Raw genomic sequence first — 27,841 nt, forward strand, 5'->3', positions numbered from 1 at the left:
TCATTTATTCAATTCATGGTATATCTTCTTAATAATGTTGTACAAAATTCCATGAAGTACACATTATTACCATGAAAGAAAAGGAGCAGGAAGAAGAAAACTTATGATACCTGCCCCTCTCTGTTAATACAATTACATTGACTTATTGAACACCAATCTATCTATACATATATTTATAAACAAGAAAACAAACAAAAATACCACTCTTCTATCTATTTTTTTCTCTTTCTCCTTCTTCTTTTTTGTAGGCACTTATCTTTTCTTTTTTAAACATTTTCTTAAGCTGGTACAAACTTGTGCAACTTTTCAGTTCGTTGCTCTGTCCATGCTGATATTTTTACACCTGTAACAGAAATACACATTTGTTTTATGTTTAGCCTTGCAAAAGTATGTTTGAAATCAAGTTTAAGTCTGTTGTCCTCATCCTCCAATCTGAACAAATTTTGTAACTGTTCTGGTAATGATAATAATAATAATAATAATAATAATAATAATAATAATAATAATAATAATAATAATAATAATAATAATAATAATATATTAATACTGTTATTTAGCAGTGTGAGTACAGTGTGTGAGTATTTATAATTTAAATACAGGTTAAATGATTAGTGAATGGGGGTAGGATTAAATAAGTTTATACTTCTTCCTACTCCTTTTTTGCACATGTAAATGAAGATATCAAGTGTTAAAGGATGAAATTCTTTGTCTGTTGTTTTGTTTTCTTAAACTTCTCTTGAAGTGTTGTTTTTTTACATGTACAAAAATAAAATAAATCAAATCAAATCAAAGTGCATTTTGTCTGGTTGGCCAAAGCATGTTTCCCTCTGCTTTGGGCTTTCATTTATTTATTTATTAGACTCTATTCCAGGCGTCATCAGGATATAAAAAAGGCAGCACCCTGAACAGGTCGCCCTAACAACCCTACCAAATCTTTTCATTCTTATATTCACTCGCACCACTCCACCTGAGTTCAGCCTCCTGTCAAATCTTACTGGTCAGCCGTGATAAAAACCCATCCTGGTTCGATACATGTAACCAATGAAAAGGCTAAATGTCAAATGGGGAAATCTTCCGTAGCCCCGCCCATTTGCAAGGCATGCTGGGAGTTATAGTCCCACTGCTCATGATATAAACCACGGCATTGCGATGGTGAACTACAATCTGCACATCCTGGTTGGAAGGAGCGTTCAAGGACCTCTGTTTTACAGTAATAATAAGTAAAAGAAAACCGGCTGAATTATTTGAATTACACCTTGGCATTTAGAATAAGAGGACGACATCATTATGGTAAGTAAAGGCATGTGAATGATCAAGAAAAACGTTTTGATTTTCGATGCTGTGTACACTAGCGCAGCAGATACCCGGATAAAAAAAAAAAAAACGCTCCTTTTTACAGCCAAAGAACTTGTGCACAAAGTGTCTTCACGTTAGAGAGCTGAGCGTAAGCGCTGAGACCGGAACAACTTTGTTAACGGCATGTACTTTTAGAAAGCAAATGACCGGGTCGAGTGTGAGGAGTTTAGTTGCCGTTAAGGAGGCTCGGGCTGTGGTTCAGGGATGAGACGCCTGCTGCTAAGCTTTGCCGTCAAATCCCCCAGAAACACACTGAGCCTGTGTCCCCTGAGAGTAAGAAGTCATGGGCTGAAGCTGTGCACCTCGTCCTTTCAGGGGGACAGCAACGGGACGGAAAGCAAGAAAGCCTTGCTGTCAGACCACAAGCTGTTCGAGAGCAAGTTTGATGATCTGGTGAGGGAGCTGACGGAGAAGGACTTCAGAGACCCGGTGCTGGCTGATGCCCTGGGCCGGCTGAGAGAGGTATGCATGGTGATGTTCACCTGCTGTGTGCAAGCTTTGTTGTTGGGACCAGAGCGATCATTCTGTTTTTTTTTTTATATATTTCACTTCAGAATATGCTCTACAACGTACCTGGTGGCAAGAAGAACCGAGGTCTGTCTGTGATTGGCTCCCTGCGGGAGTTTCTGCCCCCCTCGCAGCTCAGCCAGGACCTGGTGCAGCGGGCTCTGCTGGTGGGCTGGTGCATCGAGCTGGTGAGGACTCCTAATACTCCTTATAGTGCATGGGCCAGAGCCCAACATTATATTAATTATAAATCTAAAATAATAGATAAATATAGAACACTAATATAAATTATCTTGATACGCTGACAGAAACTATACCTTAATTACTACCAACTATATATTTATTATGACAAGCTATTGCTTAAATATCCAACTGTCTAAATTATGCAGTCCTCAATCGTAAGTGACCACATTTATTTTCTTCTCTTCTTTGTTAATATTCTTTGTTTTCTTCGTTCGTTTCGTTTTCTTCTTATTAGTATCTTTTTTTTTCCCTTTTCTGTAGTCTGCCTTTTGTTGAAATGGATAGGCAAAATAAGCCATGAGGCTTCAGCCTATACCTTTTTGGTCTAAAAAAAGAAATGTGTACCTGTGTGTATACATATACAGTGTGTATATGCAAATATCTTTAATGTAAATTACCAAAATAAACTACTTCTATTACTACTACTACTACTACTAAATAGGTTTGGTAAAGTTAACAGTGGCATGGTATGTAAAACCACCTCTTTCACCAAGAATAAGAATGCTTTTGGAATAGCAACTAATGCATACACAACTAAAGAGCACGATTTTGAACCAAATGTGAAGTATATTAGTCCATGGGCCAGACCAGATATCAGTACCGCTCAAGGTGACAAACTTGCTTATAATTTTTGAACTTTAAACTTTAAACTTTATTTATTTGTATAGCGCCAAATCATACAATATAAAATGCAACACATGGTGCTTTACATGCAGAATAAAATAACAATAAAAAACACAATTTAAAACATTCCATACGACCCCACCCCCCACGCGTACACACACACTCACTCACACTCATATACCTGTGCACACACTCACACGCCCACACCCACACACACACACACACACACAATAAGTGGACTGGTGACATGGCTTAGCACTAACGATCCAAGATCCATGTCTATAGATTCTATTCTGGTATGATAACCATTCCTGAGTGGCAGCTAGTAGTTATCAGCAGTACTCGAGTTGTAAAAAAAAATCAGGGGGGATGGTGGATTTTATCATATGGGGAAAGATAATTTGTGCTGATTACAAATAATATAATATATAACAAACAATAGCACTGACCAAAACACCTGCAGAAATACTGCAGGAATGACATAGCAGCAGTTAAATGCAGCCTTCTGTAAGCTTTAAATATCCACTGGGCTTACATCAAATACATCAAAACACAACAATAAAAAACAGTTTGCCTCTGTCGTTCACAGGATAAATAAAATGGATCACTGCAACAACTCAAAATCTTAACAAGAATATTTGTCTTATTTCTAGTTAAAATATCTCATTTTAGTAAAAAGATCTCATTACATTTAAAAAAGGACTCAACACTGGAAAAAACAACAATTTTCACCTGTTTCAAGTAGATTTTCACTTAAAATAATTAAATAATAAACGATTTTTTGATAGTAATGAGAAGATAAATCTTGTCCCATTGGCAGATTTTTCTACTTATTTCAAGTGAATATTTACTTGAAACAGGTGGAAATTGTCAAATAAGTTATTTTTCTGGTGATGACTCTAAATGTTGAAATAGCAGTAATACCACATTCATCGATGAAATGACATAAGGGATGGAAAGGGGGGATGGAAGTTTTACAGGGGGGATGATTTTGACTGTTTTTATTTCAGGGGGGATGCCATCCCCACTCATCCTCCCTCAACTCGAGTACTGATGATAACCCTTCCTGAGTGGCAGCTGTATCATAGTTATCAGCTCATGAAGTTACCCAGCCCCTTCAGAAAATTACATTTTAGATGCTGGTGCATATCCTGGTTTAGACTCATGTACAGGATATCTGTCAATGTTTCACAATATTGTCTTTGGTATCATTTTTAAAGGGGACTTTTTAAGCATTCATTCAAGCTAAGATGTGAATCTTTCTGACCAACACAGACGTCACTGCAGCTCTTTAAACTATAAACAACACACATTTTTACACAATTTTCACCAAAATGATATAATATCTTTTATCCCTGTGTCATCTAGGAACAACAGAGACACACAATACAAAAACTGGAATACTCACAGGACCATATGGATTCAGGAAATGTATAATATACCCCCTACTATATCATTGTTACAGGTCATTGTGAGCCTTAAACTAAAAGAGCATCATTAGGCTCCTATGAAACTATAACAGCCACAAACTGGTCTTTATCATGCAAATACAGGACATAAAGGACACCACAATGAGATAAGAACCAGCTTAGTTTTATAAACAAGCGTCTAAAATGTAATTTTCTGAAGGGGCTGGGTAACTTCATGAGCTGATAACTATATGACACAGCTGCCACTCAGGAAGGGTTATCATACCAGAATATCATCTATAGACATGGATCTTTTCAACAATTATAAGCAAGTTTGTCACCTTGAGTGGTGCTGATATCTGGTCTGGCCCATGGACTATTATACTTCACATTTGGTTAAAAATCGTGCTCTTTAGTTCTGTATGCATTAGTTGCTATTCCAAAAGCATTCTCAAATGTGATGTGTATAGTTGCTATTCTTTGAATAAAAAATCCAGAAACTGTATATGGGTGCTAGTAACAGTGTTGCCTGTGACCCGGTCTGTTGCAGCTTCAAGCATTTTTCCTCGTGGCAGATGACATTATGGATAGCTCAGTGACTCGGAGAGGACAGCCATGCTGGTACAAGAAGGTGAGACTTTATATATTCCAGAAACACATTTCAAAATGTATTTTTTCAGTAGTGTGTGTTTCCGATGTAAATGTTGCCATTGTCTTATAAGGACGGAATAAGCTTGGATGCCATCAACGATTCATGTCTTCTGGAATCCACAATCTACAGACTACTGCGAAGACACTGCAGAGATCAACTCTACTATGTCCACTTACTGGAGCTTTTCCATGAGGTAATTCTCAATCCATATGAAGCGATTCTAAGTTGTGAGTGTATCTCAGAGCTGGGGTCTTAGGCCACAACTAATCAAAGGGAATGTCCACATTTTCTTTAGTCTCATATTCCACATTGGCGTTTACATTGACACATTTGTTGTTACCCTTCCAAACCAAAATAAATAAAGACACAAAAGTTGGTTTCCAGAGATGTTCAGTAGGATTAAGATCAGGGCTTAAAGTTGATTTAAGAATGGCCCTAATGGATGTCCCTATCCATGTACGTAGCCCATTATTTCCACAGAAGTTTTGTTTTTATTTTTATTTGCAAAAGAAAACATGATTTTGTTTTAACTGAAACTAGGAGGTAAGAAAAGAAATCACAGTAGAAATGATAAAATACTTTTGTAACATGACTCTTGCTCCAGAGCATTCTTTTATGAAAAAAGCCTATTAAAAATGTAATGCCATGTTACATGCTACTGCAAGATATTTTAGTTGATATATTGAACAGGCATCCTATTATTTCCAATGAAATGTTATCAAACTAAATAGAGTATAACATTCACTGTCGATGTGGGTTTTAGTGGGGATCTTAAGTTCTCCATCAATTTTACCTGACAAGTTTAAATCAACTCTTCCTCATCTGTCACTCTTGCCAAATAGTTAAATATCTGTTTATTCTGGGCATAAAATAAAACCTCTGAATGTTCTTCAGACTTAAAACATAAAAAAGAACATTTTGCGTGGGGTGAAGCACAAAAAAAATGTATGCTTACTCCCCTTGTAGCTATATCTGACTGAGCCATGTTAACTTTTCTTTAGCTTGATGCAAAAAAGGACATGTCACTTCCTGGTTGAAATGTGCTTAAAAATATCTAAAAACCAATACTTTGAAAATATTTAAATTTCCTGGAAGACAAATTAACATATTTTCATCTAACATGCTGATACTCAAACATTTTAACTGTGGTTTTTTGTTGTTGTTGTCTTTCTTAAATGAACTGAACTCAGATGACATTATTGCACATCTCTTTGCTTCAGACCACTTTCCAGACAGAGCTTGGCCAGACTCTGGACCTCGTGACCGCTCCACCTGGTCAGATCGACCTCAGCAGATTCAGCATGGAAAGGTGAAATAAAAAAGAATTGTTTTGAGATTAAAGATAAAAAGAGGACAAAACTGTCAAAGGTAAATGATCAGAGCAGTCTGTTGTTAGCTGGAACAAACGGATTTTCTTTCATTTTTCAGATATAAAGCTATTGTAAAATACAAGACGGCATTTTACTCGTTCTACCTACCGGTGGCATCTGCAATGTACATGGTGAGTTTGTTTCTGTTATACATTCTCTGGTCATGGTGGTGATGACATTGAAGAGGGCAGAGAGTGAAGGATTGCTGCTCTGTGTTTGTGGAAAGGTCAGGAAATGACAAATGACACCCTCACATAGCTGCTCTGCCTTTGTTTCTGCAGGCAGGAATCAATAGTGAAGAGGAGCACAATAACGCCAAACTCATCTTACTTGAGATGGGGGAGTTCTTCCAAATACAGGTAATTATTTTTTCACATTATCACATTATATCACTCCACATCTTCTCACATAGTAATTAGTGTGCAGAAGATTGTGCTGTGGTAATCATCTCCTGCATCTGTTCCACAGGATGATTACTTGGACTGTTACGGTGACCCTGCTGTGACTGGAAAGATTGGTACAGACATCCAAGATAACAAATGCAGCTGGCTGGTGGTGAAAGCTCTGGAAGTCATGACTCCAGAACAGAGATCAGAGCTGGAGGTGAGACTTCCTTTTCTGTTTCTGATTGTGTACTGCAGATCGACATTTGTTTGTTGACCCCCTTCCTCCTTTTTTTTAAATTTTTTTTTTATATGAACATGGCTTGTATTGAAATGAATATCATCTATGGCCCCTCAAACCATGACCTCTCTCACCCTCATGACCTGCATCACACATTGTCCATATGTGAGTAGCTGGAAGGGTACACTCCCATAGAGGATCTGTACCCTGACATGGCACGAGTCCTGGTCACATGGGCAGAAGAGATGTAATTCGGCACAGTATGGGAGCACAAGTATGTGGGCAAGGGTCCGCAATCAACATAAGAATGAAATCTAGTACAGTTCCTCGCAGTTTCAGACTATATGTGAGCAGAACAGCTTCAAAGTAAACCACATAATCATGTAATACAGGTGAGTCGTGTACACTGCAAAAACTCAAAATCTTAACAAGAATATTTGTCTCATTTCTAGTTAAAATGTCTCATTTTTAGTCAAAGAAAATCTCATTACACTTAAAACAAGACTCATCGCTGGAAAAAACAACAATTTTCACCTGTTTCAAGCAGATTTTCAATTAAAATAAGTAGAAAAATCTGCCAGTGGAACAAGATTTTTTTGCTTGTAATGAGAAGATAAATCTTGTCCCACTGGCAGATTTTTCTACTTATTTCAAGTGAAAATTTACTTGAAACAGGTGAAAATTGTCAAATAACAAGTTATTTTTCTGGTAATGAGATTTTTTTTGAGTAAAAATTAGATATTTTAACTAGAAATAAGACAAATATTCCTGGTAAGATTTTGAGTTTTTGCAGTGTAACATTGCATGTACCGGCTGCTCACATGCTCATAAGACTAATTCATAAGACTAATTTATGTTCCCTTGCACAAGCCAAGCCTTAACTGCAGCTGTCTTCAGCTGTTCATGATTTATGGGTCTGTCTCCATTCTTGATTTTTCTTAATTAAGCAAAATGCAGCGCGATCACATGACTGACTGTTTGACTGAACCACTTCTTGACCATCACAAGCTACTAGGTTGCTTTCTCAATTTATTTTGGCTCATGTTCCATCTGCACTGTGAATTACTGTCCAGTCAGCTTTGCTGCACTTGGCTGAATGTGAACAGACAGTATATCTCTGTCACATCATCAACAAATAATAGTTCCCTGGTGCCACTGGAAGGCCATGGAGTCATGCAATAAGAGAGAGACTGTCCTCTAAGCCCATATTTATTACTTAAATGTGATTTTGTGAAAAGTTAAACTCACTGTCTTTGCAAAGATCTATACAAGCCCAAGTATACCTCCATCTTTGTACAGCAGTTTGCTACATTTTAACATCTGCTAGTAACTGTTAATATGTTCAATGGTTATAAGAATCCTCGCAAAGCACTGAAGCAAAGCTATCTTAAAGCCAGATTGGTATCATATTCTATATCAGCAGTTACTCAATGTCACTTATCTAATGTTGTCAAGTGTAATCACTGTATAAAATGTATATGCTGTATTTGGGCAAGTGTTTTTTTTTCTTAAATGTGCATAAGATAAACTCTTGAATCCCAAATGTCCTTGTTTGTATCCTTTGATTCCACCTTTATGATGCTGAAGTGTCAAAAGCTGATGTGTTTTTCATGTTCTTCTCAGGCTTGTTACGGGCGCAAGGATGAATCCAGTGTGGAAAAGGTCAAAGCCCTGTACAAAACCCTGCAAATGCCAACTCTCTACCAGAAATATGAGGAAGAGAGCTACCAGCGGCTGCAGAAACTCATCGCTCATCACGCTCAGAACCTTCCTACCTCAGTTTTCCTCAATTTTGCCAACAAAATCTACAAGAGGGACAAGTGAGGGGTCATGGTGTGCATGAGAAAGGCTACATCAAGTGTCAGACACTGCTTTAGCAAAGTTTTAAAACTTGTCAGGTTCACCTGACGGTCGAATCAAAGCTATACAAAAAAAAAAATTAAGGATGGATTACAACTTAAATATGAACCATTTATGTCACCAAGCAGCTTGTTTCTTTTATTTTCTTTGTGGTATTTATTGAACAATCTGCATATTGTATGCTGTCTGTGCTGATTCAACCTCAGTCTTTGCCCGAATCGACACAAAAAATTAAAGAAATCTTTTCAGATTATTTCTTAATACCGGTACTAAATCTTTTTATACCTGTACTGTAAATGCTGTAGTTGCCTGAATGGCTGAATGTTATTAATTTCAATAAAGATTTTTTGGTCAGTATTCTTTATAACCTGTTTGTGTGTGCTGTGCAACAATAACCAAAAACTATTTTCATTTAAAAGGCAAGATATTCTCATATTTCCGTTTCTTTAATGCTTTTCTGTAGCAGACATGACAGCAAATCTGACATGTTTGAGTTTTAAACACAAAGTCAGTTACGCAAGTTGAAAGCCGGCATTTGGACTACATATAATTTCTGTTTTTTTGTTTTGTTTTTATGTTGTCATGTAAATTTAAAGTTTCAGATGAGTTAAAAGGGAGTAAAAAAATACTACAAATAGCACATACATATGGCTGTCTGAGATTTAATCAAGTTAAAAGTGGCTGGTTTATAAAAGATAAGATGTATAACGGTTAAAAATACATACATTTTGTTTGTTTATTTGTTAGTTTATTAGGATCCCCATTAGCTACTACCTAAGTAGCAGCTATTCTTCCTGGGGTCCATACACATAAAAAGAAAATACAATACATAATATACAATATACCATACACGATATACAAAGGTTTTACTGAGCAGTATAAAAAATGAAATACATGATTGCAATTTATTCTATAAAAAATGATTATAAATAATTAATGTAATGCATTCTTCAGTATTAAATTACAAAGAACACATGATTATAATCCACTCTACAAAATTAAATAAATAAAATAAAGTGAGTGAAAATGATGACAGGGTGTAGCTTGACTGGGATGAGGATGAGGGGGCGGGGTCTGCTCCATCCTCGCGAGAAGACTGATGCTGATGCTGAGGCTGTTAACGTCGAGAAGATCCACATCCTTCCACAGACTGAGATGATGTGGGAGAGCCCGAGGTGATGGAGACCTTCATCCATCTTTGCCTGAATCTGACCGTGAGTTTGTACTTTTTCCAATCACCTCTGTTATACAAATATGTATAAATCTTGTTCCAAAGCAAAACCGGGAGACGATGCAGAGAAATGCCCTGGTTCCAAACGGAGGCTGCGCAGGCTGGATACATGCCGTTCCGTTTTTTATAACAATCATATGTCATGACACGAGTAGATGTGAATGCGTTATTACTGTAGTTTGGGATTTTTAATTAGAATTTTAAAAAATGTAGGCAGGTATTTCAGTTCCAGACAGGGCGTGTGGGCCTGCTGCATATCAAGGCTGATTTATGGTTCCGCGTTACACCAACGCAGAGCCTACGGCGTAGGGTACGCGGCGACGCGCACTATACGGAGTACCCTACGGCGTAGGCTCTGCGTGATTTAACGCAGAACCATAATTCAGGCTTCAGAGCGATGCGGTTGCAGGCCCCCCACCCAGCCAGCCCTGCCTCCATCAGCTCTGTGGCAGCAGTACAAGCTCCAACACTGTCCACAGGACTACCCCTTTATTAGTAGTATTAATATTATTGGTTAATTTCGGGGGTTTGCTGATTTGAGGGGACATTCCGACGAAGGCCCGGTGTAAACAGGAGCCGTGGGGGGATTTCTATTCCAGTGCCGTGAAGGGCACTATGGAGGAATATGTGATTCTGGTTCTGCGTTAAATCGACGCAGAACCTACGCCGTAGGCTTGCGTTGTGGTAACGCGTAACCATAAATCAGCCTATAGCCGCTGATGGGTGGACTCCAGAAAGGCGGAATCCGTCTTGTTTGTATGCTGATTATTTCATGCTCCAGTTAAACGTCGTTGCTCTAGGTATGGAGAGGGTTTTTTTTTACCTTTTATTTTTTCTTTTGATATATCCCTTAACTGCCTCTTGGCAGCTTTCAAGGATGGACTGGCACAGATGGAGACAGCCCCCCACCCCCCCACTACTGTAAACTGTGTGTACAGATGATAAGTGGCAATTCTAAATTGACAGTTATTAAAACAAGGGACTAAATCTTTTGTGACTGTTTTATTTCAAATAGTTAGGTGGGTGGCATCTGTTTTACTAAGGGAAAGAGGACTTTCATTTCATTTTTAATTTTATTCTTTATTTCATTCAAAAAACAAAACAATTTAATACAAACACAAATACAAATGTTCCTAACTTATGAATGAAAAGGGAGCAGAAAGAAGAAAAATCTTATCTGATCTGCCCCTTTCAGAAATAACATAACATGACTTTGCACAGACCCTTATTTGCAGTGTTTTTTCAATGTGATTTTTTTTCTTAAAATAAGGGTCCAACTTTTAATAACTCAATCATAAACTATTTGTTTTTTAAACTACAACATACCCAATGAATATTTGGTATTTCTAAAACTTATTTGATTAAGTGTTCATAAGGAATACATCAGGGTACTAATTACTCAATAGTATCAGTAGATTGATAATGAGGCTCTGCAACAGCATTGCACAAAATGTATGTTGCTGTAGATCCTGGGCTATGATGATGACAAAGCAGAAGACTCCAAAACAACTGAGATGAAATTAATACTTTGCATATGGGAATCATTCAATTCAAAGATTGAGTGATAAAAAATATGTAGACTGTGAAACTGGTCTTTGATGAGCAGAGCTTGCTTGTAGTCATTATTCACCGTGTGTCTCCTTTGATGTTGCAGGATCTTGGGAGTCAAGCCAAGATGTGACTGTCACGGTGCGTCATAGTTTGGATCTGACCAGCCTTCACAACGCTTGTTTCCATAGCAACAGAAATATAAGTGAATCCTAAAAAGTCCAATTCCCACGATGCAGTCCTCGTCTCAGCCTTCAAAGCCGCGACGTTTTGATGTCAGCAGGCGGACCAATACCGTAGCTGGACCAAGGTCTCACGGCCCTGGTTTTCAGAGGGAGGACAAGAACATGAACACAATCACTGTGTCCTCCCCTCGACGGGTGACCAAAGGCCCCACTGCCTCGGCTAGGACCAGGCCTGGTGTGCAGCCTCGAGCTCCGGTAGTCCAATCTAGACCAATCCCACACAGACCGGGTCCCACTATCTCCAGATTAGCTAAACCCAAGCCTAAAGGTGCTCGTGCATCAGCAGCGACCAAGGCTGCAGCTGCAGCACCTCCTCCGCTACCCTCCGTTCTCCCTGTCGACCCAAACTGCAACGAGCCGAGCCTCCCATGCCTTTGCTGTGACGGACGCTCCCCTCAAGACAACAACAGCATGTTCAACCACAACCACAATAACAATAACACCATCTCTCTCAGAGAGCAGCTGCAGCAACCGGCTCCTCCAGCCCTGTTGCCGTTGCCTCAGAAGCAGGATGGGGTCGGGGCTAAGAAGCAGCCCCCGTCACAGGAGCCGGCCCAGATGGAAGTCTCTGCCGATGTTGCTGCCAATGTAGAAAATGGAGAGAAGAAAGCAGATGAAAAAGCTGATCTAGACAACAAGAACAAGGTAAAAGAGGAAGATGATGACAAGGAGAGCAGCGAAGATATTGATATTGATGACGATGAAGACGAGGCTGACAATGATTCTGACGATGACTCTGACGATGATGATGATGATGATGATGATGACACCTTGGTGCCTTCATCATGTGACTGCCCCCCTTCCCTTTTGGATTTCTCACTTACGTCCTCTACCTCCTCATCTTCCACTTCCATCAGCTCCTGCTCTGATCTGGAGTCTGATAGTGCAGACCAGTCTGCCTCCATGTACTCCTGCTATGACCAGGACAATCTGTCCATCACTGTGGACCCCAAAGACAACTCTCTTGCACAAGTCTCTGAATGCCAGCCTCCTGCGCATCCACCTCCACCCCTCCCTCTTAGTCACAATCCCTTCTCCTTAACACCACATTCTCCAATTGCTCCTTGCTCTCCAGATGAGGGCTACCCCTCTGCGCTCGACTCACCTTCTCCTGACTACTTAGGAGTCAAAGGTGACTCTGACGTCAACAAACTAGGCTTGCTTGACTTTCTAGAGTCAGTAGGAGAGTTTGGGAAAATGGAGCGTTTTAGTCAGGTGATCCAAGTTGCTCGATGGGACCTGGAAGGGGAACAGCACTGGGATGTTCTGCGGGATCGGTTAGACCACCTGGACCTCTTGGAAAAGGTGAACAGGGAAGTAAAACTGGCCTACATCGCCAGGCTTCACGAGAAAGGATTCGATCTTGGAGATCTGGAGGAGCAGGACCTTACGGATGTCATGGATGAAATGGGAAACATAGACATTCCCTGGAAGTTGTATAAATCCCACGACAGAAGCATGGGAGAGTCTCAAGAGTTTTCAGATGCGGGGGTTGACCTCACCGCTCCATCGGACTGTGACGATCCTCTCGTTCCAGATTCTCTACCCGCTTCCCCCATCGAACCGCCACCTAGACCTCCTAAACCTCCAGAGCGTCATGCCAGCGTGAGCTCTGACCTGCACACCTATATCAACATCTGCCGAGACACCACCTCCATGGCTGTTGCCACCTCGCCCACACTGTCTACCTTTTCTCCCAATTCCTCGTCCCCGACATTCACCACTTTTAGATGCGAGAAGCCACTCCCTCCATCTCCACCATCCATTCCTCCTCTCCCTCTCTCCAAGCCAGTCCCTTACCTTACCCTCTATACCTCTCCCTCTCCACTTCCATCCATCCCTACCCCCACCCCTCCCATCCCTCCCCCTCGAAAGCGACACCTGGCCAGAAAGGAGGCGCAGCGCCTCGCTGCTCTTCAAGCTGAACAGGAAAAGACCCCCCTGTCCCTTCCACCACCCTCCACACGTCCTCCACCTCTTCCTCCTCCCCCTGTTATCTCAGTGACTTCCTCCACCTCCCCACCTGCCATACCGCCTCCACCTCCCCTGCCGCCTCCTCCCTCCTTCCATGCATTGGACGTAGAGATTCGGAAGCTGCTTATGCTTGCTGGACTGACTCAAGCTGAGCTCCTCAAACTCAGTCCAGAGCTTGGTGTCTGCGTGGGGGGATTAGAGGATGAGGAAGATGGAGATAATCATATTACATACAGATCTCTGGAGTCACGGGAGCTCAGACTACAAGACAGGGAGGAAGACAATAAACCTTACACAGACAGAGATGGATGGACCAACTCAAAAAAGTTGGATCAAGATGGAAAAGCAGACGGAGCTGAAGAATACCAAAAGAATACAGATACACAAAGAACCACATTTACTGAACTGGCAAGAAGAAGGAAGAGGAACACTGATTTTACAAATGATCATTACTACAGCACCAATTTTAGCAGCACACATGCAACTAAAGTGAAGAATGCAAGCATCGATGCTTTCCGTTATCCCGCCGAGTTACCAGATTCCCCCCCGCCCCCTCCTCCTCCGCGCCCCTTACCACCAATTCCCCCTTCTTTGCCTCCCGTTAAAGTCAGCACTTTGTCTGCCAACTCCCAACAGCCTGAGCGTTTCGACTGGCTCATAGCATTCACGCCTGAGGTTGAACCACAGGAAAAGAGAAAATCTCACGTGGAAACTCCAAAGAAGCTCAGTTCTTCAGTACCATCTCCTGGGTCGGCTCCAAGGGTTACAACCTTTAAAGAGCTGCGTTTCCGCAACAAGAGCTCCTCCCCTCCAACAAGGGTAATTACTGATCCTGAGCCAGATCCCATGATCGTCACCCCTGATCCAGATATACTCTACAACTTGAAGTGGAGAAGAGAGACGGTTGGCAGTGATGGCAACCAGTGGGAGTACACCTCCCAGGCTCAGGCCCTCTTCATGCAGCCCCCGCCGGCCCTCACCTCAATGGCCGCCCTGAAGGAGATGCTGCAGAGAGCTGACGAGGAAGGTGGGAAGCCAGAGTTGTGCCCATCGCCGAAGCTTGGCTGCTCAGTCAGTGACAGCAGCTTGTGGACCATGGGCCGAGAGTGGGAGAAGAAAGAAGTCAATATAGAGCAAAATGAAAGGAAGAAGGAAGACCAACGGCAGGAAGAGATGGAAGTCAGAGGGCGGGCTGATGGAGGAAGAACTTTGGACTCAAGAATTGCAGGTGACTATAGTTTTTACAGTGACACTACATGTAAGAAACATTAGTTAAGCTGTGGTCAAATTTGTTGAAATAGGAACACTGTAGGGCTGTTCGATTAATCGATTTTAAATCGTAATCGCGATTATGTAATTAGAACGATGTTAAAACGTGAAACTCGTAAAATCGATTTTTCACTTCTTTTTTTTTTTTTTTTTTTTTTTAATTGGAAATATAACTTACTGTATGTTTGCAAGTGCTGATTTGCTGATTTTTTTTTTCAGAGATAAAACTTTATATTTTATTATATTTTTTAAAACTTTTTTTCCACTTATTTTACAGAGTTTTGCACTTTATTCATTCATTTTGGGGCAAATGTTCAATAAAAAAACAGCATATTTGAAATCATTTCTTTGCCTTTTGTCAATTCACAAAATAATCTTAATCGTAATCGAAAATCGGATTTTGAGAAAAAAAAATTGAGATTTTATTTTTGGGCAAAATCGAACAGCCCTAGAACACTGCGATAGACTGGTGACCTGTCCAGGGTTTACCCTTGCCCCTCGCCTGAAATTAGCTTGGATAGGCTCCAGCAGACCCCCGTGAGCCTGCAAAGGACAAAGCGGGTATAGAAAATGGAGAGATGCATGGATAAATAGGAACAAAAACTGAGCAAATTGACAAATCTTGGATGGGCTGATCATGGACAGGAACAGATGAGCAAAAACAATCAGTCTACTTGCTTTCTTCCTCTGTAATGCACAAGTAATATCACCAAACTACTCAACAGCAAGGAGAAGAAAACCAAGTGGGGTAGAAATGTAGACTTGTTAATGGTAATGATAATGTGTAATGAAAGCGTAGAGATTGAGGGCAAGCTGAGTCACAGAAAAGGATGATACATGAAATGATGAATGCTTAGATGATGATGGATAAACCTAGCGAGAATAGTGAAGGTAATATGAGGAGGTTGGAAACTTTCCAGCCTGTATTTCCTGCAGTGGTTATCAAAATGTGATGTCATCACAACCTTATTCAATTATTTATCCAACTCTCATACTGAGGGGAGGGGTACTGTACTGCCCACAGAGGGTTCAGTTCTTTTTTCTGTCTCTTTTAACTCTTTCCATGTTTTCACTTCGTTTTATCTGTGTTTCTTCTCCTGCCCCCCTCTCTCTCTGTCTGTCTGTCCTGTTACTCTCCGTCTCTGTCTCGGGTTTTAAATCCCATCTGCTCAGGATGTTGTTTGTGTGCTGCATCTCCTCTCTCCTCCCTGCAATCCTCAACCTAGAGCAGTACACATAACTCAGATCAGGTTACTTATCTAATATGGTCTGCATACACACACCGTCAGGGTTAGATTGGCAGAGTCCAGAATCAGGAAGATTAAAGTTCAGTTTAATGGCAAATGACTGCTGCTTTTATATGTGATAAACGTGGGATTGCTTTGGTATAGTTAATGATTGTACATGCACTATATGATCATTTAATCCAGAAGAAATATAAAATTAACTGTACTATGTGCCATGTGCTATGGGGATCAAAGCAGGAAAAGGTGTGTACACCTTTAAGAGCTGAAGGGGCGGTTCTTAACGCATGAACCAATTGCTGAGAACCTGTGTCATGAAAATAGGAAGCAATGTGTATTCTGGTGTTAACTACAATTCAAAGACAAGTCCATCTAAGGTATAGTTGCTCTCTAGATCTTATTTTTCTCTAGTCTGTAGCCTAGCAGAAAACTGTGGCTCCACTCTGTGAAGGTCGGCAGAAGCAGGTACAACGTTTGAGCAGGAACAGACAGAACTCTGCTATCTGTCGACTGACTCAGCATTACACTGTTTGCAGCACTGGTGGGGGGGCTAGAGAGAGAGGTAGAAAACAAAGGCAGGGGACTCAGACAAGCAAGGTGATTCAAAGGCGATGATTGATGCACTGCAGTAAAGTACAAAACGTGGATTTCCACTCGTGGTGCTTTTTGAATTTTCAACTCTCTTAACATGCTCAGTACAAGCTGCTAATAGAAAACAAAAGTGAAAGCAGGTTGTCATATAGGATAGGTAACCTATAAGATAAATCCTTGTCATCGGCTACAGCATTTTAATAATGATGAATATGTAAATGCTCTGCGATAGACTGGCAACCTGTCCAAGGTGTACCTGGAGATGCTGTACAGGATTAAACGGTTATGGAAAATGGATGGATGAAGGGATGAATATACACTAGGGCTGGGCGATATGGACCAAAAGTCATATCTCGATATTTTCTAGCTGAATGGCGATACTCGATATATATCAATATTTTTTCTGTGCCATAATTGGGGTTTCCCCCAAAGCATTATAGCATAGCATCTCTGTTAGCTTCATTTTTTTCTGAGGCAAACCCTTAAAAAAACAGTCAGTTTTGATACAAAGCCTTGTGCCAAATGTACCTTTATTAACAGAGGTCTGCACAATATCAAAAAGTATATAGCAAATTAAATAAAAATAAACTGCCTGCATATATAGAATAAAAATGCTTCTTGAATAAAATAAAACAAATATCTCTTTCCTGCATAATAATTAAATTAAAATACACTGTGCAATTAATACAATGTAGACAGTAACAGTCAGACTTTTCCACTGAGGTTGACAGCAAATAACAAAACATTTGTGCAAATCTCAAATAAAACATTCAAGTCTATTTGTCACAAAATAAGCTATATCAAAATCATAAAAAAATTAAAAAAAATTTAAATCGATATAAACGATATTGTCTCGTACGATATCGCGTTTGAAAATATATCGATATATATTAAAATCTCGATATATCGCCCAGCCCTAATATACACACAACGCTTTGTTCACCCTGCCAGCTAAAACCTGTTTTGTTCTTCTCTGAGGATTCAGAAGGACTGGGCATCAAAGAAAAAGAAGAGAATTCATGAAATCTGTTGGTAGATGCTGCTTTAAAATTAGTCAAGATTTCCTCAGAAGTATCTCCGTCCAAAATATCTCACTGTTAAAATCCAATTTTGCACTTTTTGCAACTCAACATGGCGTTGTGTGGCATTGCAGAGGGGATTCGTGGTCGGATATCAGAATATATTGCAGGCTTGAGCTTGAAATGAAGAAAACTATGGAAATCTGTGCGACGTTCATAATGACCAAAGACAGTGTAAAATAGTTAGGCATATTCACCGTCATTACCCCAGTGGGTCAATGGTTGGACTCCCACATCTTGTTCTTTTAACTGGAACATAAGAGCCAGTGGTGGATCTGATCAAAAAACTGCACACACCAATTGGGTGGCAGCTTGTCAATCACAATGTGGGCCCGCCCTAAAGCTAAAGGCATGCCTTATTATCTCTTTTATTTAAAATGAGAGCATCAGTCTGCAGAGCAAATATCATGGTCTAAAAGAATAAGACATGCATCTACAGATAAGGACCATAAACTAGTTAAGAAAAAACGTTTAGCCAGAATTTACTTGTACCAAGTTGACCTCTGCTGGCCATTAGGTAGAATTGAAATTTAAGGTCCTTTCACATTTTCTTTTTTTAGGTACTTCATCATCTCCTGTTGTGTTAAACCCCTCCTAAATGGAGGAGACTAGTCCTGTGCTTCAAAAATCAGCTCCATTGACTTCCATAGACCTTCAGTGTGTAACTGTCTTTCATGTTTAAATACTGCATTAGTGCATGGTGTTACATGATGATGACTTCTGCTGGAATAGTGTCAAGAATGTACATTTTTCTCTCAACTGTCACTAACATTTTCTACATCTCTCTCTCTCTTCCTTTCTCTCTCCTTCCCATTTCTTTGCCACATTTTCCTCCTTTACCTGTCCTTGTCTTTCCCACATATCCATCCCGTTTGGTTGTTTCCATTGTTTGCCCACGGCTCTGCTTCGCTCCCTCTCTTTGTCAATGCATCTGCCCTCTCCACTCCCACGCCTAACGATTTTTTGACAATTTTATTTGAACTAAACAGTTTCCTCACCCCCGCTCTCCCTTGCCCGGTCCTCCCAACCCTACTTCCTGCACTCTGCACTCCCTGCTTTTCGCCCAGGCTACTGTAACTCCCAGCCCGTTGCAGGTCCCAGGCCTCGCAGCCATGTGGGCCAAGAGTCCACAGACAAACGCAGTATCACACAGGGTGCCGCCGCTGCCGGCTCAGCTTGTATCCAGAGAGATGATTCCAGCTCTGCTATAAGCTCTGGACTCAAGCATGATTCCCTGGTTGATTTGGGTGCAGAATGTCCTCTTGACTCTGGCAGCATCTTTAAGAAGAACACACATTCGGCATATCGGTGCATCAGTGATTCCAAAATCAGCAAAGGAGATTTTACGTCTGACTCAATCAGTAATTTTGACTCTCTTTACAGCAGTGATTCAAAGAAGCGGGCTGACGCCCACGCTAAGTCTGACACATCTTTTAGTGGCACCTCTGAGGCTCCAGTTTGCACCACGCCGTATAAGAACATAGATGTCATGATGACGTATTCAGACAGCATCAGTGCTGCAGATTCGCTGTATTCAGAGAAGCGCTCGCACGCAGACCAAAGCAGCATCAAGGCCAGAACATCCAAAGAACTCCCTCCTCTCCCCACTTGTTACCTGTACCACCCTAAGAACTGTCCTCTTCATCGGGGGGCCCCTCCTCGCCTCTCGCCTATCGGAGCCCTCTCTCCTCCCCAGCGCACCGGAGCCCCCCCTCCAGGTGCAGCAGGTTCTTGTCTGAACTCCCCACTTTTCCCACGCTCTCACACCTTGCCTGCCCTAGCTGCTCCCCTCTACTATCCAAACCTCTTTCCTACTACACTGCCCAAGGCGCCCCCCTTACCCCCAAAACTCTACCAGGGTCCTCCGCAGTCAAACGTGGCGAGTAAGATTTCTCTCTTTCCCTACATCTTACATGGTCACACTTTTTCTGACATCTTATGTGTGTGTCTGTTTCTTTAACTGTTTCTGTTATTGTTCTTTGCTCTGGAGAGGATGGCCCCCTTTTTTTTTTTTTTTAGCCCTGAGCATTTACAGATTTGAAAGAACTGAGTACTAGTAGCTGTTTTTATGTCTCAGATGTCTGCTCTATCTGGGTCATCTGATACTTCTTATCTACATTGTCCTTTCAAATCTGCAAAGGGCCTTCAGATGGAGAACAGCTGTTCCTGTCACAGGGCGTCTAGAGCTGCTCTCGTTACTGTCCCTCTTTGTCCTGCTGTATCCGTCTGTTTGTTTCAGTCTCCTCTGCTTCGTTTCCATGTCCTTTTTGTTTTTTTCATTTTTGCATGGTGCTCTCAAATGGCTGTACATTTCATGCAAAACCCAAGCTGTTTCATGATGTGAAGTAAAGAAAAAAAAAAAATCAATGATAACGTAGACCTTTTAGTAAACTCCACAGCCTACGTGTCTGGATTTATCTAACAAGTTTATATAAATGAATTTGTAACACCTAACCTGATTCTCATGGTCAGTCCTATATTTGTTATTTTCCTGTGGTTCAGTTCTTTCCCCAGTTACCTTTGCTTAGTGTTAACCATTTCCAGCCAACACACTTAAATATATCAGTTCACGTCATGGATTTATTTTCCAATTAAAAATAAGTAAATACAATTTTTTTAAATCCAAGTAAACGGTCTGTTAAGTCAATAGATTTGTGCAAAATCCAGAACATCCCCTTCTGATTTTCCTCTACTGCCCCTCCTATTTTTATTATTATTATTATTTTTATTTTTATTTTTTATTTTTATTATTATTATTTTTATTGAATTTGATTGAAATGTGTCCTGGCCATCCATGAACCTCAGATAAGTAATCAGATTAATTAATTAAATAGTTTGCTGCTAGTGTGTGGAATGTTTCATTCTCTAGAATTGATATTTTCCACATTTTCACTATTTTGTGTGCCCGATTCTGACTGTATATTAATATCGTTTGGTCAGTCATTCCTACACTTTATTTTGTCCTGTGTATGTTTAAAAACATCAAGTGCCACAGATCTTGCACGTTGTCAGATGTGGACAGCAGACCACGACCTCTAGGAAGTGCTCCCACACTGGGGATTTCATTAGCACCATCTGCTTCCATCTGCTTAATTGCTCCTACTAATAAAACTAACATTTTAGTTGCGTTAATTCACTGTGGTTCATCTTTCTTCTGTTGAAGGTGGATTTTTGTCAGTATGTGCAGCTTAAGTAATTGTTTCCCCACCATTGCTGTCAGCTGTCCGCAGTGTCTCATTCGCCGGCTCTGTACAGAGGCCAGACGCACCCTGGATGGGCGAGGATGTCATCCATCCAATGAGAGGTCTCGGCCTGTCCTCTCAGTGCCTGCAGGAAAAGAGAGGTTTTATGCTTGTTTGTTTGCCTCTGCATGATTTATTGTTAACCACTGCAATAATAAAGTAACTACAGTAACGTATTGTTTAACTTTGGATTGTTGATCTTCTCCTCAGCCCTCGTCAGTGCCGTCAGCGTGGCAGTGGAAGCCATCTTGGCTCAGTTCAGTTCTTCCCGAACTGTAGTTCAGAAGGTTAGTCACTGCTTTACTGACAAAACTGGTAAGACTGTTGTGGTTTGACTGAAATGTTACCTTTGAATTAGTGATGCACCGAAATGAAAATTTGTGGCCGAAACCGAAAATAATAATAAACACTTGGCCGAATACCGAACAATACCGAACATGGTTCAGCAGTTTTTCATGTATTTTGCCAATTTTTTCACCATTGCATAAATCAAATAAATTTGATTTAGGCATGCTTTTCAAAGAAAAAAATCTTTTTACAAAATTACAAGGTAGAAAATATTTATTGAACATAAAAAACTGAAAGTTTTTTAATTTCCCATTATGTTGTTTTGGTTGCACCTCCTGGTGAATGTTAGGTAAAATTCTTATGTGGTTCCTTTTGGTTGGCCAACGATTTACAAAGCCTTTATTAATTGTTCGTTTTTTTCCCACTTATTCCACCAAACATCGAAAGTGGTTTTTTGCCATTTTCATCCGAACAATTTCGGTTACCGAACAATCGGTGCATCACTACTTTGAATAATTGTTTTTAATAAGCAGTGTGTTTGTGACTGCTTTATTAAATTTCCTGTTTATCTTTGAAAGTGTTTTCTTTCTTCCTTCTTATTTCGACTCTATACATTTTATTTGAGAGTTTCTTAGATAACAAGGTACATGAATACTTTTAAATAACCCAATTTCTTAGTTATCAGAAGTTCTTTGGACAGTAACTCCCTCCACATCATGTCAACCTTAATCACCCATTCAACCATCATTTACTTGTAAAGCCTGTTTACGTGTCCCATTTCTTTTCCTCCCTCTCATTTGAGTCATCTCCCGTCTCTCCCAATCATGGCTCATCTTTTTCCTCACCACATCTGATTTTCCATCCCCTTCTCCTCTCCTCTCCTCCCCTCTCCTCAGGCCTTATCAGGTGACAGCGCTATAAATCCATCTCTGGGCCGCCTGGTGCTGCAGTGCCTCTGCCCCGCCCTGCACAGCTTGCTGACCGATGGCTTGAAACCCCACCAGAGTGACCTCATTGCAGGCAGGAGGCCAAACTCCACCTGGGGTCTAGTCCAGGCCACAACAAAGCCAGGTAGCACATCAAAGGCTCTGACGTTAAAAAGCAGTTGTCATCGTTTCTGTGGGATTCTGCTCCCTGGCTGATAATGATAAACCCTGCACTTTGTCTTTTTCTATTTTTCCCACACATCAGTCAATAATTGTTGATCTTATTGTCGAAAATGCTGAAGAATGTCAGCCAGCAGGATGAAGATATTGACTGGCTTCTGAGTGCCAAGCTTCACTGCAATTTTTCACTTACCACTGTGAGTTCATTTTCTCCCTCCCTCTTGTGTTCTTCCTGCCAATCTATTTTTAAAGGTCCTAAAACTCAAGCCTTGTACACCCTGCAAGTCAGAGTTGGCGAGCTGCCCCAACTGAAACGGAGCAAACACAGGTTCAACGCATTCCTCCTCGGCCTGCTGAAGTAAGATTGGTTCTCATTAATTCCTTGTGTAATCTTATTAATTCCACTTTATTACTGCTGAACAATTTCTTTGTATATAAGCTCTCTTTAACATCACCATTCCCCTTCTCTTGTAGCACCAAGCTTATTGATTCCTGGCTGTCTCACCTTCAGTCTTGTAGTGGTAGGTTTCCCACACCTGCAGCTCTTTACATTGTTACTAGTATGGATGTACGTGCTGTAACGGGGATTTTCTCTTCATCTCAGATGTGCTGGAGACATATTACCACCCCAGCTCTTTTATGCGTCAGTCAGTGACGTCCTGCCAGCATCTGTTTGAGGAGCTGCTCCTCGTGTTGCAGCCACTCAGCCTGCTCACCTTCAACCTGGACCTGCTCTTCCAGCACCACCATTTAGAACCGGACGGTCACAGGCCTGAGATACCCAGCCCTCCCTTTCATGAGGCTGGGTTTCATATGTCACCAAAGACCCCATCTGAAAGCCCAGGCAGCCAGTACATAGAAAGTCTCTCAGAAGTAGACTTTGGAAGCCCAGAACATCCAGCAGACAAAGATAGAAAGTCTCCACCCTCGGTTAATCCAAAGAATGGAGGATCAGGGAATTCTACAAATACAGATGCTGCACCTATGAAGGCTAGAGTTGCTCTCGGGCAAACCAGTCCTCAGCTGCTATGGGTGCAGGAAAAAGAAATTGAAGATTTACCACCTCCTAACCTTGAAGAGGATAGCTTTGCTCACCAGGCAGGACAGGTATTCATCACACTTTTTCAAACGCTTATTGATTTTAACAAGTTATTGTTCCCTGATTCTGCAAGCCTGACTATTTCTTTTTGAATTACAGGCAATCCAACAGGGTTGGGGCGCCGTGATGCGCTGGGGAGGCTGGCTGAGCCACAACCTGGCTGACAAGAACCCGTCTGCAACAAAAAAGGAGGTGATGAAGACTGCTCCATCAGATCTCCAAGCCGAGTCCAGAACTGACTACAGTCCTGTCAGCAGTGACGTTCAGGTTCCCTGGGGTCTCAGTCGACTTTTTGGAGCTTCGAAAAGCCCCAGCAGCCCAACTGGTCACACACCACCGACCAGGTCAGTCACTGGATTCAAACTGAAGTACTAATGATACAGTATATGATTATGTAACTCCTATGTGATGTCACTAAAACATCAAACCCATCAAGACCTATGGGCTGTCTGTATTTGCATGTTTTTATAATGGTTCCACTTTTAAAAGAATGAGGATTTGAATCAGAATTATTGAGACCTCAATTTAAAAAACATTGTTTAAATAATTCAGAGCTGAATAAGACGACAGGCAAAAGATCAACGGGCCACAGTTGCAGCAGGACGGTAGTCAGGACGTATATTTGTTACTTGATCAGATCAAACTTTGCCTAAAAAAATGAGACTGAGACTTGAACCTGACCAAGACGATCACAGGGGATGGACAGTCCTGATGGTAGAGCACGAAGGTGGGAGTATGATGATGTAGGGCTCCATTGGTTCAATGGTGGGACAGATTATATTTGTACACCAAAATACATGTCAACTATAACCCCGCCAAACATAATATATAACTTAATCCAATTGTACTTTGTGGCATTTAAATACAAAAGTAGAGCAACACAACCCCAAGTAAACTAGTAAACTATAAGTAAACTATCCTTCTATCCTATGTTGAAGAATGACAGAAGATTTCTAGAAGTGTGTGTTTTAACAGTATCCTCTATGTCAATAAAGACTAACAGGACTTTATATATAGGGTGTGGTATGCACTGTGCAGGCTGTGGGGTTTGGGCACAACGTGGGTGTGAATTGTGCACAAGTGCAAATCACACCCATGCTGGGCACCGCAGTCTCCCAAAAAGCTTTCCAGGAACAGTTTTGCAAATATTAACTTGTTTTTTCAATATGAGGACCTGGGTGTGCAAACCACCTTTCTAGATTTCAGTGAAAAGCTCAGGCTTTAGCTGCATTGATGGAGGGGAGTTGAGCTGCAGCTAAGAAATAGAGGCTGTGGATCGATTATATCCTCGGGCGAAGATGGGATTTGGAGGAGCTTAGGTTTCTCCAGGAGCTGCAGCTGTGCAAGGATGTTTTCATGTGTACTTCATAAGTCTGGGTTTGAGTCCGCTAAAGACTGGAAAAGTAACACCAATGCTAACAAAATAAGGATAAATCTAGAGTTAAGGTACCATTTTGTTATTATGAAAGTGGGACATCACCAAAATGAACTTCCTTTTTTGTGGTCTGTCAGCTTCTCTGTATTTGGATGAGTCAAGGTGGTGTCACAGACTACTGCACCCACGTTGAACTGTCTTTAAGGTCACACACAAGGATGGCTTATGCAACCTTGTTCTGCACCCTGCTCAGTGGAGCCAGATACTATCATCCTCAGCACAGTGGATAGAGAGCGGTTTGAAGGGGGAGCGCTACATCCACTGTGTCCTTTTATGAAAGCCACATGAGCCCATGATCAAAAACAATTCAATTCAATTCAATTTTATCTATATAGCGTCTATTACAACAAAAGTTGTCTCTGGGCGCTTTCCAGAGACCCAGAACATGACCCCCGAGCAAAAACACAAGTATGAAATTCTAGAAATAAAAAGGACATAAGAGCAACTGTTAGTAAAGAAGAGATTCAGTCAATAGGATGTACCACAGTTCTGATTCTTTTTTTTAATGTTCAGGTGGCATTGGATGTGAGTGTCTTTACTTTCTGTTTCACCGTAATTCATAACTAAACGACCAAAATTATAACTGTCCTGTCTGTGTGTGTGATTGTCCTCAATTCCTCCTCAGGCGTCCCTCTGAGTGGTTGGCTCCTGGCGTCACTGCTCTGACCCGAATGGTGAGCAGTAGCTCCTCTCCAGCGCTGCGAAGGATCCCTGAGCTGCAGGAACAGAGAGAGCCGGCTCCAGAGAAGCACGTTGACACACTGGAGATGAAGGACAAACCCAGACCGCTCAGGTACGAGACATAAATGATGGGGGTGGATGGTCACATAAAGGGGGGCGTTTGTGCTGGTGTTGAGGGAAAACATTGTATATTCTTTAGATTTTGAAATGATAGCAAACTCTGACACTTTGAACAAGCTTAAAAATATTTGCTTTGAAGATATAGTCATTTTTGAGTCACACCAAACATCTCAGTGAAAAGAAGTCCAAACCGCCAAAACCAGAAGGTGGTGCTAAAATCTCAGCTCGAATACGCTACATCGATTTAAGTTCCTCTCTCTGTGGCCCCGTGAGGGACTGGCGTCCTGTCCAGATTTAACCTGCTTTGAAAAGCTCTTGTTTTAGACGAGTAGTTCAATAAAACCCAATAAATGAATATGAGCTAATTGAGCCATGTCCTTGCTTTTTTTTTCTGTCTCTCCTTCAAGAGCACTAAATGGTACGATAGGCACCAGAATAGCTCCCAATTTATTGTGTAGAAAAATGACTCATCAGTCTGAATTTCACAATCTTTATCATGACTCATCCCTACATCATTTGCCATTGTTGTTCTTGGTTGCTGCATGTGAGATCACTGTAGCTGATCTTCTGCTTCAGGTCTGTCCGAACGCTGTGCGACCACGCTGGAAGCGGCTCAGAGCTCACCTTCTGCAAAGGAGAGGAACTTGTGGTGTTGGGAGGTGTCGATCAAGACTGGATTCGCTGTCGTCAGGGAGAGAAAGAGGGTCTGGTACCTATTGGCTACACCTCCCTCATCATGTGACATTGGCACTATAGCTGCACTAAATCCATACAAGAATGAATGAATGAAAAAGTAAATAAATATAAAATTTATATATAAATATAAATATATATATATTGAAAGTGACTATTGAAAAGGTTATGGTGAGGCTGTACTACTCTAAAAAGGATATTTCACTCAAACTCAATTACAGTTTGAGTTGAGTGCATAACACCATCTGCTCTGCTTTAGTTTCAGTCTGCCAGCCCACTCCAGTATGAACATGGGAGTTTTTCCCGTTGCAGATTATCCAGTTTGGTAGCGTTGAGCTAATGGGCTTCAGTGGCAGGAATCCAGCAGATGGTGTGAAATAATGACCCAGCTCAAATTTAGACTCTTGGATCTTTGAGTGAAGTATCCTTTAAAGTGTGTTTCTCTCAATTCCGCCCTCCGTGTCAGCTATCCATCTGAATTTGATCTCTGATCACAAGGCAAAATCTTTACAGTTTAAGATTTACGCTCTTTCCGATCAGCCGCTGTGCATCGCGAGGAGGCAAGACACAACCCAGCGGCAGCCACACTAACTTTTCCGTCAGTCAGCTGCAGAAAGTTGTGCTTTTGCAGGTTCTTGAGTGCAGAACGCATGTTAGAGTACTGCGCCCCAGCTCCTGTCACATACTGGATATTGATGTAGTGAATCGTAGCTGTGTAGATCTATGTTCCAATTGACCTTTCACTTTTATCGACCCCTCATCTTTCTCGCCAGGTTTATGTGAGTATTTCTGCTACTATATTTGACTTTATATATACACAATATATGAATGAAAATATATGTGTATAGGTACATAAACTGATAATGATATTATCACGATAAACAAATAAGAGAAAGCAAATGGTAGAACCCAGACAGCGATGTAAAACTGGGATTGATTTAGAGATAAATGGGTCGGCCCATCTTTACATGTGCAACTTGCCTCACACATCAAGTGACTGTCATACGTGCAAAATGAAATGTGTTCATTTAAGTATGAAATCCAGTATCTTCCCTCTTGCGTGCTTTATGCGTTGACATCTTCTCTAGATAATATTCATAACATCGTTAGATTATAGCTCATATCTTTTTCACACCGTATCCATTAATGAATGCTTTGATTAAATGCCGGTAAGTATCCATACGTCACCGCCCAGCCATAGGAGAAAAAATCAGACGACAGCAATCTGTAGCTTATCTCTTGGTCATGACCTCACAAAGCCATCTTCAGGTCCTGTTTAAAAATAAAAGTGACTGCAGAAGAAAAAAAAAGAAAAAAAGGCGCAGGTATGATGGATCTCCTATAGTAAAGC

At 41.0% G+C, this 27,841-nt stretch overlaps 2 protein-coding genes across 5 annotated transcripts; both read left to right on the forward strand.

The window, feature by feature from the left end:
* The first annotated feature begins 1,156 nt into the window (after nt 1-1,156).
* fdps (farnesyl diphosphate synthase (farnesyl pyrophosphate synthetase, dimethylallyltranstransferase, geranyltranstransferase)) lies at nt 1,157-9,002 on the forward strand. 2 transcript variants are annotated; one of them, XM_061718405.1, is made up of 10 exons: nt 1,157-1,290; nt 1,672-1,818; nt 1,911-2,051; nt 4,690-4,770; nt 4,862-4,984; nt 6,012-6,100; nt 6,220-6,292; nt 6,443-6,520; nt 6,630-6,764; nt 8,409-9,002. In XM_061718405.1, the coding sequence occupies exons 1-10, from the start codon at nt 1,288-1,290 to the stop codon at nt 8,607-8,609; spliced, it is 1,071 nt and encodes a 356-aa protein (XP_061574389.1). In that variant the 5' UTR covers nt 1,157-1,287; the 3' UTR covers nt 8,610-9,002. The 2 variants fall into 2 exon arrangements, with proteins under 2 accessions (XP_061574389.1, XP_061574388.1); XM_061718404.1 differs by lacking the exon at nt 1,157-1,290 and having other exon boundaries at nt 1,393-1,818.
* Nucleotides 9,003-9,760: 758 nt separating this feature from the next.
* On the forward strand, nt 9,761-27,782 carry rusc1 (RUN and SH3 domain containing 1). 3 transcript variants are annotated; one of them, XM_061716894.1, is made up of 12 exons: nt 9,761-9,859; nt 11,531-14,871; nt 18,816-19,709; nt 21,047-21,169; nt 21,279-21,355; nt 22,253-22,427; nt 22,715-22,820; nt 22,937-22,983; nt 23,067-23,569; nt 23,661-23,905; nt 25,622-25,789; nt 26,374-27,782. In XM_061716894.1, the coding sequence occupies exons 2-12, from the start codon at nt 11,658-11,660 to the stop codon at nt 26,537-26,539; spliced, it is 5,718 nt and encodes a 1,905-aa protein (XP_061572878.1). In that variant the 5' UTR covers nt 9,761-9,859; nt 11,531-11,657; the 3' UTR covers nt 26,540-27,782. The 3 variants fall into 3 exon arrangements, with proteins under 3 accessions (XP_061572878.1, XP_061572879.1, XP_061572880.1); XM_061716895.1 differs by having other exon boundaries at nt 18,816-19,544; XM_061716896.1 differs by lacking the exon at nt 18,816-19,709.
* Nucleotides 27,783-27,841: the final 59 nt, after the last annotated feature.

The sequence above is a fragment of the Cololabis saira genome, chromosome 3, assembly GCF_033807715.1.
Source record: "Cololabis saira isolate AMF1-May2022 chromosome 3, fColSai1.1, whole genome shotgun sequence".
Lineage (NCBI taxonomy): Eukaryota > Metazoa > Chordata > Actinopteri > Beloniformes > Belonidae > Cololabis > Cololabis saira.

Excerpts from the sequence above, each read along its gene's own strand:
- fdps (XM_061718404.1), top strand. The coding sequence starts at position 1,561 with ATGAGACGCCTGCTGCTAAGCTTTGCCGTCAAATCCCCCAGAAACACA. Across the intron at positions 2,052-4,689 it reads TGGGCTGGTGCATCGAGCTG|CTTCAAGCATTTTTCCTCGT; the intron begins GTGAGGACTCCT and ends GGTCTGTTGCAG. Across the intron at positions 4,771-4,861 it reads AGCCATGCTGGTACAAGAAG|GACGGAATAAGCTTGGATGC; the intron begins GTGAGACTTTAT and ends TTGTCTTATAAG.
- rusc1 (XM_061716894.1), top strand. The coding sequence starts at position 11,658 with ATGCAGTCCTCGTCTCAGCCTTCAAAGCCGCGACGTTTTGATGTCAGC. Across the intron at positions 19,710-21,046 it reads TCCGCAGTCAAACGTGGCGA|CTGTCCGCAGTGTCTCATTC; the intron begins GTAAGATTTCTC and ends CATTGCTGTCAG. Across the intron at positions 21,356-22,252 it reads CCCGAACTGTAGTTCAGAAG|GCCTTATCAGGTGACAGCGC; the intron begins GTTAGTCACTGC and ends CCCTCTCCTCAG.